The 11,172-nt window shown below is 44.6% G+C and overlaps 1 protein-coding gene across 1 annotated transcript in view; it reads left to right on the top strand.

The window, feature by feature from the left end:
• Window positions 1–5,313: 5,313 nt before the first annotated feature.
• The window catches only part of LOC124794876 (GTP cyclohydrolase 1-like), a 92,719-nt gene continuing 86,860 nt past the window's right edge, over window positions 5,314–11,172 (top strand). Inside the window, exon 1 of the mRNA XM_047258558.1 lies at window positions 5,314–5,476. Coding sequence (XP_047114514.1) covers window positions 5,314–5,476 — 163 coding nt within the window. The remainder of the gene's footprint in view (window positions 5,477–11,172) is intronic.

The following is an 11,172-nucleotide window of genomic DNA, read 5'->3' as shown; positions in this document are numbered from 1 at the left end:
GAGTGCTAGAGGTTTCTCTCAAAGAATTAGCACGTAGTTAGAAACAATTACGCGTTTGAAAAAGGCTCTCCTTCCTCACACACTGTCTTACCAGTGAATAGATAGATTCAGTCTCCCTAAGACTCTGAAGGAGTTAGAAAATGTATCACATTGCCGGCTAATATAGGGTGGCTCAGGAAAAGAACTAAGATTGATGAAAGCAGAAAAGTGGCAGTGAAGGGTAACTGGAATTAATAAAGAATAGATGAGTGTGTAAAAATTTCGAAAGTGGATAAAACAAAGAAGAAAATAAAATCATGCGAAACATACAAAAGCTAAAAAGTTAGGTGGAGGAAATGGCACAGCAAATTCAGATCTGAAACATGTTGACGCACATGCGTGTCAGTTGGCGCTCAGCTGTTATATACTGAAGCGCCAAAGAAACTGGTATAGGCATCCATATTCAAACACAGATACGCAAACAGGCAGAATATGGCGCCGTGATCGGCAACGTCTATATAAGGCAACATTCGTGTGGCGCAGTTCTTAGATCGATTACTATTATAATGGCAGGTTATCAAGGTTTAAATGAACTTGAACGTGGTGTTATAGTAGGCGCACGAGTGATGACACAGAATGTACCGTGAATATCAGGAATCCGGTAAAACATCAAATCTGATATCACTGCGGCCGGAAAAAGATACTGCAAACGTTGACTGAAGAGAATCGTTCAACGTGACGGAAATGCAACCCTTCCGTAAATTGCTGCAGATTTCAAAGCAGGGCCATCACCATACCAGCGTGCGAACCATTTAACGAGACATCGTCGATACGGGCTTTCAGAGCCGAAGACCCACTCGTGTACCCTTGATGACGGCATGACACAAAGCTTCCCGCCTCGCCTGGGCCCGTCAACACCAACCTTGGACTGTTGATGACTGGAAACATATTGCCTGGCCGGATGAGCTTCGTTTCAAATTGTATGGAGTGGATGGAAGTGTACGGGTATGGAGACATAATCACGAATCCATGGACCCTGCATGTCAATAGGGGGCTGTTAAGACAGTGGAGATTTTAATAGTGTGGGGCGTGTGCAGCTGGAGGGATATGGGACCCCTGACACGTTTAGATACAACTCTGACAAGTGACACATACGTGAGCATCCCGTCTGATCACCTGCGTCCATTTATGGCCATTGTGCATTCCGACGGACTCGGGCAATTCCAGCAGGGAAATGCGACACCCCACACGTCCATAATTACTACCGAGTGACTCCAGGAAAACTCTTAAGAGTTTAAACACTTCCGCCGGCCACCAAACGCCCCAGACATGAAAACTGAGTATATCTGGGATACCTTGCAACGTCCTGTTCAGAAGAGATCTCCACCCCGTCGTACTCGTATGAACTGACAGCCCTAGAGGATTCATGCTGACACTTCCCTCCAGCACTACTTCAAACATTAGTAGAGTCCATGCCACGTCGTGTTGCGGCACTTATGCGTCCTCGCGGGCGCCCTATTCGATGTTATGCAGGTGTAAAAGTTTCTTTAGCTCTTCTGTGTACCAGTATTCTATAACGCAGAGCATAAAAACGGGATTCTTCCGGGGCTCATATCGGGTTCTATTGGTGACAGTGTTTTGGATGGCTCTTGAGCTACGGACCATTTGTGTATCCAACAGAAGGATCGCCTTAGTCACTTTCATACATTACAATGTCGAAATATTGTTAGGTACTCCGTCCTGCTTAGCCAAATGGAGCAAATGTGTTGTTTCCGTATTAGACGTGGTCTACAGTGGGCGTTAAGGGTCTTGTGGAGGCACCTTTTAGTTAATGGGCCAAAAAGCTTTACTTCCATTTCTTTGTAACAAACCTAGCCGCGGAATAAAAGCCCGCTATGCACAGTAAATAGCGCAATATCGAACAACCTTCGAAAATTTTCTCGATATCTTTATCTGTTTCCGAAATAGGTTCAAAGTTACCCTACTTGCACATGTACAACTCAAAATCCGGTGTGAGGCGGAAACATAGTTCATAAAGTGATATAGCACAGAGAAATATTCTGAAAAGCGTCTCCGTTAAGTGTTCTGGGAACGCGAAGTCGTAGTAATGAAGCACATACAAAATATGTGCAGATGAAATCCGGTCTGAGATGGAAAATTAGTTTTACTTCATTTAAATTTTACTGACTCATAAAGTTGTTGTTACATGAGTAACGTGCCCTGTTGCAGCAGAGAAAAGGGATCCGGCAGAAAAATCCCATCGGAGGATAGAAAAGGCGATTATACTGAGTGAAAAGTGAGGTAGCAGTTCTCATTCTACCGTCAACACATGTAAAAAAAAAATCTGCATCATACTAAGTGACTCAGGAAGTTCTATACAGAAAATTAACTCTGTTCTCCATGAGCTTATTCCGTAGCGCATAAAATTCTGTCTCAAACTATTTGCTTAAAAGCATGTTTGGGATGATGGAGGCTATTGTATCCACAGTTCTTCTCAAGACATAAGAAAGATCACGTGCAAGCGAGGCATACAAACGTCTTTCACATAATCATACATGAAGATATTCAAAGGGGGTTACGTCCTGAGATTGCGGTGGCACTTAGTTGGTCCATCGTGGCCTCCCCATCGCTGTGAAAATTTTCGATGCAGGAAGTCATGAACCTTCAAATATCAGTGCAGTGGTGCAGCATCTTGCTGGAAGATCACATGTGGCTGCAGGTGAATATGATGGACAGCAAATTGCTCAAGAATGTCTAGATAAACGGTTCATCTGTCTGTTCGATGAATAAAAATGGTCAAACTATGCTCTCTTTCAGTAGCGCGCACCACATATTCCGTTTCGCTGTCTGCCGTAGTACCGAAAACTACGGTTTTTTTTGCGAACCCCATATATGAATGTTGTGCCAATTAACCTTCCGACGTGTGTGGCAGATTACTTCGTCAGCGAATACATTTTCTAGATAGTTGAGGTCTTGCCCGATACAGTCCAACATTTGAGTAGCAAATTCGTGGCGACGCTGCAAGTCGTTCAGATTCAATCCTTTCACAATTTGAATTACGTAAGAGTGCAAGAGAAGTCGTTCAGCAGCACCCCGTGAACTGTTGAGCGACGAATGTTTAGCTCTCGTGACGCTCGGCGAAATGACTTTGACAGGCTTTTTTGGAAGGTCTGATTCCGTCTACCATTTCATCAGAAGTGAGTTCTGTGCAGAACCTGTCTGTCCCCACCGGGCAGCGACTTCTCCTATCAAGCATTAATCTCCTCCAGGCTGTCCAATACATCCGTCGCCATCAGCGGATACAGTATGTTATCCGCTCAGATTCGCTCAGCTCTCTCCTCAGTCTCCAAGCTCTCTACCCTGTCCACCCTCTGGTCCACCGGATTCAGGACTGCCTCCACTTGGTCCACTTGGGGGGCGTCTCTGTGGCGTTCCTCTGGATCCCAGGACATGTTGGCATCTGTGGAAATGAGGCGGCCGATATAGCGGCCAAGGCTGCAGTCTCTCTTCTTCAGCCTGCTCTTCCCATGATTCCCTTCGCCGATCTACGGAGTGTTTTATGTCGTCGTGTTGCTCTTCTATGGCACGTACACTGGTCGACACTTCCCAATAATAAATTGCGGGACGTTAAAAGCTCTTCCCTGTGCTTGGACATCTTCCTCTCGAACTCGTCGTAGGGAGGAGGTAATTTTAACTAAACTCCGGATAAGGCACTCTTTTTTTAGCCATCGACATCTTGTAAGGGGCGATCCTCCCCCACTCTGTCCCCACTGCTCTCAACTGTGGACGGTGAGACACCTTTTACTCGAGTGCCTCTATTTTACTCCGTTACGCGCCCGTCTACAGCTGTCGCCTGATATATCTTCCATTTTAGCAGATGACACGCGCTCAACCGATCGCGTTCTCGAGTTTATTAGTGCCAGTGAGATGACGGTCAGTCATTTGAAGCTCTTTTTGGAGACAAACAGCCCCCCTTCCATAGTGGTTTTTTAAGCATTCCTCCTGTTTTTAGTTTCCGCACTTTTTTGAGTTTCGCTCCCATTGCTGCTGGTTTCCAGTTTCATTTTTTTACCTTTTCCTAAGTCATAGACCGGGCGCTAATGACCGTAGCAGTTTCGCGCCCTAAAACCACAACAAAAAAATGCATTAATCGTCTTAAGGTCTGGTAGCTCCCTTTGAAGTTCCTGCCGGAAATTTCTTTTGGATAGAAGTGGTTTGTTTCGTTCCTGGATACCGCAACAGCTCTGGAAGTGGTGATTTCTGGTAATTATTTCGCACCTTCAACAGAACAAACCATTAGAAGAAAAGCCACACAGAAATGACGCCTCAAATGGGAAGTATGTCTGTTATTTTAAATTACATTTGAAAATCGGGGAGGTTTCATGTCTCAAGTTCTCACTCTGTTCGTGGAGCATAAGGTTTTGAAATTTCATCGGTAAACAATTCTGTGGGACACAACGTTTCTTGTAGCTTCTGCTATTGCACGCTTTTGAGCATCTCCGTTGTTCCAGCGCCGAATATTTGATCCGGCGATGGTATGTGGTGCTCAGTTGAATATCTCTATATCTCTGTATCTCTATCTCTGTATCTATATATATAATCTCTGTATCTATATATATAATCTCTGTATCTATATATATAATCTCTGTATCTATATATATAATCTCTGTATCTATCTATATATATATATATAATCTCTGTATCTATATATATATAATCTCTGTATATATATATATATATATATATCTCCCCCCCTCTCTCTCATATACATACACTTCATAATGGTCCGAGACTGATGAACAATATCCAAGGGCCAGTCGAGCTAGCATTTTGTAAGGATATTGGAGTTACACTGCGTGGCACTTTATTGGAGAGTCAATCCGCGTTACGGAAGTGACAAATGTCGAGCTAGCATTTTGTAAGGATATTGGAGTTACACTGCGTGGCACTTTATTGGAGAGTCAATCCGCGTTACGGAAGTGACAAATTTCGCCACGTGCTGTAGGTAAAATACCGCGCCGCGCCCACTGTAGGACGAAAAGGAGTAGTCGCTAACCCGCGATGGTGCACTCGTTACCCACAGCGGACAGTGCTCTGGGGAGAACGGAATCTGAGGTGCGTGGTGCTCACCTGCACCTGCGATGAATGGCGTGGCCCGCCATTGGGCCGGCGCGGAGCGGCGCGGCGCGGGCGGCACGTATCGATTGCGTCAGCTGCGACGTCACTGGCAGGCTTTATAAGCGCGCCGCCGCGGACGCGGCGAGCCCAGTGTATGACCGGCGAGCAGACACAATGGCGAGCACGGCAGCAGCCCCGGCAGTGGACGCGCAGGCGATGAACGGCGCCGCGACGCCGGCGGAGGCGTCCGCCGTGGCCGGCAAGCGCGGCGCGCCGCCGCCCCACCTGCGCTCCGTGTCCTGGTCGGAGCCCGGCGAGGGCGACGACGACCTCGAGGTGCCGGGCACCCCGCGCACGCCGCGCACCTCCACCACGCCAGGTACCGTCCGTGCACCAGCAGCCGCTGCACAGTGGAATGTGTGCTTTGCAATTCACCGAGTCGAATACGTATCTTTGTCTCCAATTAGAGGTGCTCCACCATCTCAGTCTGCAGAGTATGTCTCGGGGCTAGATGTGGCTGGCTGTGATTTTCACTCAGTGCGCCAGGCTTTCTGGGTATCGGCCAATAGGATGGAGCAGGAGGGGGAGGAGGGATAAAGAATCACAGTTGTGTTTTGTTTGCAACATTGTTTTGTATTGTTAGACGCTTTAGTCTAATAGCATCTCTCGAAAAATGTGGTTCCCAAACTTCCCTCATATTGAATCGAACAGATCACAAACGAGTGGATTTCTTAATTACGGTGTTTAAAGTGCCTCACGGAACCTTAAAACTGTGCTGCTCCGTTTACAGTTACTGCTCAGTATTGTTTTTGTATCATTTTTCTCTGACTGGATGTTTATCCAAGCAGACAAAGATATTCACAGCGTACTAAACGCAAATTGTATCTTGCAGTTCCTCGGATTCCTCTTCCACAGTAAATATGGCTCGGTAGACAACACGACAGAAACAGCTTGTCTTTTTCACTTAAGCGAAATACTAATTCTACGGAATTAGTAATTTAGAAATCGATAACAGCGGTCTCCATCTGAAATTATTCTACACTGTAAAACAGTGAATTTCAAAATTGCAACAGAGAATGAAAAGATCATTGTCCTGGCCACATTCTATTTTCTACGTAACTAGGGGTAGCAGAATAACTAAATATTTCCTAAGAGTTTTTTTAAAGATGAATGCGTCTCCTGGCGCTTTACAGCTCAAGTATGTGTCGAGATTTTGAGGTCTAACACTACTTAAGGCATCTCTGCACTGTACTGTTGACGGGTGTTCAGAATACTTCGTAAACAGACGAGTGAAGATTCCCCTCCTCTATATAGCCATGCTACTACAAATTAACAAAACTTTGTCCCAAACTACCATAATACAGAATTAATCGCGCTGAAAACTCTTAGTGGATAACTTGTACTGCGAAATTTAAAATACGTAGGTAGACGCTAGAGAAAAAACCCTGTGACACTTAACTATTTTCTTCTCTTCTTTGCAAATTTATTTCTTAGCTGGTAAAATTAGTGTCCATAAGACTTGTCATGGCAACCTGTTGAAGGCTTGTTGCATAACAAAAGTGTCGCTCTTGGCAACCTACCCAGAAAGCAGAAGTTTCGTTTAATCTATTATCTGACAGTTTTCATCAGCCGTAAAAGCTAGAACTGATATTTCGAAACTAAGTTTGTTTTTTCTCCGCGTCATTCATCGTCTTCGATACGTACGTAAACATAAATTCAAAATGTGTCTAGAATTCATGCGGTGACAAGCTGTCAGTCTTTTTGCGACCTAACGGTAATTTTATAATAGTAATGTAAAAGTACCGTAATGTGGAGTAAAAATCTTCTGGGTACATCGTGTCTCGTTGCAAAATGCACCAGCGTTACAGAAATGATAGGGGGACATGCTTACAAAGCCGGTTCCAAAATGGGTGAGTAACTGATTTACACTTGCCTTCTGCTTTGGCAAACAACTAAAATTTCGAAGATATGAAACATGTTGTACTTAGAAGTAACATCTAAAGGAAAATTAAAACTTCATTCTCCGTTGTATGGGTTTGTCCACCACAGGAATCATTAGAGAAGACACAAGCGAAGACTCACGACGACATGAACCTCGTATAGATGCTGGAAATCGCGCTGTTAGGCTCTGCCGCGTACTTGGAGTGTCAGCTTACTGACCCTGAGGGCGTTGGCCCGTTGCGTCGCGTGAAGATGCTTCCGAAGTTTAATATCCAGACATGACAACGTCTGGTTTAGCTGGGTGCGTATTGTTTCCTCGTCCGTTAATAAATAATTCCGACGCTCAGAGCGTCGAGAAAGTTGTGAAATGTCTGAAGGACCTGTAATTACAGTATACAAACATTAAACGGGTAGATTTAGATTTTACTAATAATGTAAGAATGGTTGGCACATTGATGCGAGTAGCTCACAAGTCTTACCCGGGACAGACTTACCGAAAGAGGTAGATGGGTGATTAAGACATCGGATTCGTATTCGGTAGATACGGAGTTACTACCGATACGAACACACATTTCAGGTTCGCTAATTCACTGCTGGAGAATGTTGGGATGGTTCTTACACTGTCATGTCATTGTCTCCACCTTTATCGAGCATAACTAGTGCTCCATCTCTAATGACCTTGTCGTAGAGGTGGTGTTTGTTTTCTATATTTTTATCGCAGCTGTTCCTGTAGTAAATCTCTGCAGATGCAAATGATTATAATGACCTAACCTTCGTATAGATACCAGATTTCCTTGTTAATTATTATACACACATCAAAAAAACTTTTCCATCACCTCGGTTCCGAGAGTTCAGGAACCTGTACAGAAAATTGGAATATAGATCAACATAACATTTCCGCCCTTTTTATTGTTCATGAAAACCACACATTGCATGTTGTATCACCATACAGCGAGACCTTCAGTGGTGGTGGTGGTCCAGACTGCTGTAAACACCGGTACCTCTACTATCCAGTAGCACGTCCTCTTGCATTGATACGTGCCTGTATTCGTATACTGTATACTATCCACAAGTTCATCAAGGCAATATTGGTCCAGATTGTCCCACTCATCAATAGCGATTCGACGTAGATCCCTCAGAGGTTGGTGGGTCATGTCGTCCACAAACAGCCCTTTTCAATATATCCCAGGTATGTTCGATAGGGTTCATATCTGGAGAATATGCTGGCTACTCTAGTCGAGCGATATCGTTATCCGGAAGGAAGTCATTCACAAGATGTGCACGATGGCGGGGCGCGAAATGTTGTCCGTGAAGACAAATGCTCCGCCAATATGCTGCCGATATGGTTGCACTATCTGTCGGAGGATGGTATTCACGTATCGTACAGCCGGTACGGCGCCTTCGATGAACGCCAACGGCGTACGTCGGCCCCACAAAATTCCACCCCAAACCAGTAGGGAATCTCCACCTTGCTGCACTCGCTGAACAGTGTGTCTAAGGCGTCCAGCCTCACCCGGTTGCCTCCAAGCACGTCTCCGATGATTGGTTGGTTGAACGCATGTGCGACACTCATCGGTGAAGAGAACGTGATGCCAAACCTAAGCGGTCCATTCGGCATGTTGTTGGGCGCGTCTCTAGCGCGCTGCATGGTGCCGTGGTTGCAGAAATGGACCTCGCCATGGACGTCGGAAGGGAAGTTGCGCATCATGCAGCCTATTGCACACAGTTTGCGTCGTAACACGACGTTCTGTGGTTGCCCGAAAAGCATTATTCAACAAAGTGGCGTTGCTGTCAGGTTTCCTCCGAGCCATAATCCGTAGGTGATGGTCATCTACTGCAATAGTAGCCCTTGGGTGGCCTGAGCGAGTAATGTCAATCGACAGTTCCTGTCTCTCTGTATCTCCTCCATGTCCGAACAACATCGCTTTGAATCGTTCAGAGACGCCTGGACACTTCCCTTCTTGAGGGTGCTTCCTTGCACAAAATAACAATGCGGACGCGATCGAACCGCGTTATTGACCGTCTAGGCATGGTTGAACCAGACAACACGAGCCGTGTACCTCCTTCCTTGTGGAATGACTGGAATTGATCGGCTGTCGGACCCCCTCTAATAGGCGCTGCTCATGCATTGTTGTTTGCATCTTTCGGCGGGTTTAGTGACATCTCTGAACAGTCAAAGGGACTGTCTGTAATACAATATCCAGAGTCAACGTCTACCTTCAGTAGTTCTGGCAACGGGGGTGATGCAAAACTTTTTTGATGTGTGTATCATTTGAATGCGGAGAGACGGTTAGAAACCGCAGTTAAGAATGTCAGCTTGCGCTGTTCTGTTACAGTGTTTAATTTCCGTTATTCGAAACGATCATTGTACTGCTGACACAAATAGGTAAATTAGAGATAAAAACCGGTATGCCTAGTGGTTTACATAAATGAATTAAAATACGATATTGCAGTGCCTGTGTTCTGATTACGATGCAAAGTTCCTTTGTACATGCATGCACGCATGTCCAAAGGAACTTTGCATCGTAATCAGAATCTGCAATATTGTATTTATCTGCCGATACCGGGAAAACAACTTTAAAGTAAAACGTCTGACCTGCACGGAAATAAACATACTGGGTTAAGAGTATAGGTCGTAGACGGATGGTTGACGTCATGGAAGTTTGGGTCTGGCCGTGAGTCGTGCACGGATAACCAAATGGTAAGGCGATAGCTCGCTACAATGACATCCGCGTTCGTGTCCCGGCCCAGCATAAATTTTCATTGTCATTCCATTCTACTGCTGATGGTGCTTATTCGCTATTTCGAATACAATGAATGAACTAAAATTTAAATAGATATTTGTAGTTTGAGTATTGCTTCATAGCACAAATGAATACTGCATTAAAACTACGCCTCAATTTACTTGCCGGCCCCTATGTATGAAGAGTCCTACTGTCCTTCTAAATGCAGACCAATTTTACCGAAAAGCTTTCATTATGTAGCGGGTGTTCTCTACTTGACAGGTTGAGTGCAAATTATGCATTCAATTTGTGGAGGGCTCAAAAGCAACGAGTGAGGTTGAGATTTCGAGCTTTTGATCTTTCGATGTAAGGAAGTGCCAAGTAGATCTTGCTACCACCAGACTCCAGTACCTGAATCCAGCGAGTTGATTTCAGTATGGTGTCGCTACTGCCAAAGCAATAACCGGAAGCACCCAATAATTTAACTCCACAGTAAGCATTATATGCTGGCTTCTGCTTGTAGCTCTCCAGATCAAAGGACCGCACGGCTGTTACGTGTGCTGTCATATCATCGGAAAATGAGTCGCAGATACAAAAAATTTACTACATTTGCATGTTCGACTAATACCCGGTCCCCTAATGACTCTTGCTTTCCCTCGAAACTAAACGACGCCTTTCTGTTGTGCGCCCTGCCGAACAAGCATTCGTTACTACTTGCAGTACAACGTGTCGTGCACCCCGTCACTTATTTGATCTGATAAGGTAACAGGATATGCACTAGGAACGCTACCTATCTCCTAAGCTTATGAAACGTTAATGTAGATGCTTTCAACTACATGTTTACTTGGCAGCTGAGTACAACCTGTGTGACACAGTATACTTCTTTCCTGTGCATGATATTGACCTTATATTTCTAGACTCCAGCAAAGTTTGTGACTGCAGTTGGTACCCATTCGAGATTCCCGCCAGTCTGTTATCAGTATAGGGTGTAAAACGGGACATTTTGTACCTACTTTGTGACGTACCATGGGAGACGTAACGGTAATTAACTAGTGCATAATCTGTAAATTATGACTTTCTTTTTAGTAAAATGTTCCCCTTAGTGTTAGAGGGTTAAGATTAAATTCCACTACTTAGCATCAGAACGCAATAAGAATAACGCATGTATCTGAGATGTTACTGCTGACACTCACAGCGGCGGTAAAGATAATTTTAAAAGAAATTTTTTATTTTGATTCTTGTCTAGAAACAGTTTTATTTTAGAGACGTAAGTTTTTAAACGTAATTTTCTGTGGCATATAATTAGTAAAATGTTTCTCATTTTCATTCTCTGTACTTGTGTATGTTGGAGGGTCCATTAATTCACCCAAATATGGATACCACGAACTCAGTATTCCATTACAATTTTAGA

This window comes from Schistocerca piceifrons, chromosome 4 (assembly GCF_021461385.2).
Source record: "Schistocerca piceifrons isolate TAMUIC-IGC-003096 chromosome 4, iqSchPice1.1, whole genome shotgun sequence".
Classification (NCBI taxonomy): domain Eukaryota; kingdom Metazoa; phylum Arthropoda; class Insecta; order Orthoptera; family Acrididae; genus Schistocerca; species Schistocerca piceifrons.
This window is presented reverse-complemented; position numbering and strand designations above follow the sequence as displayed.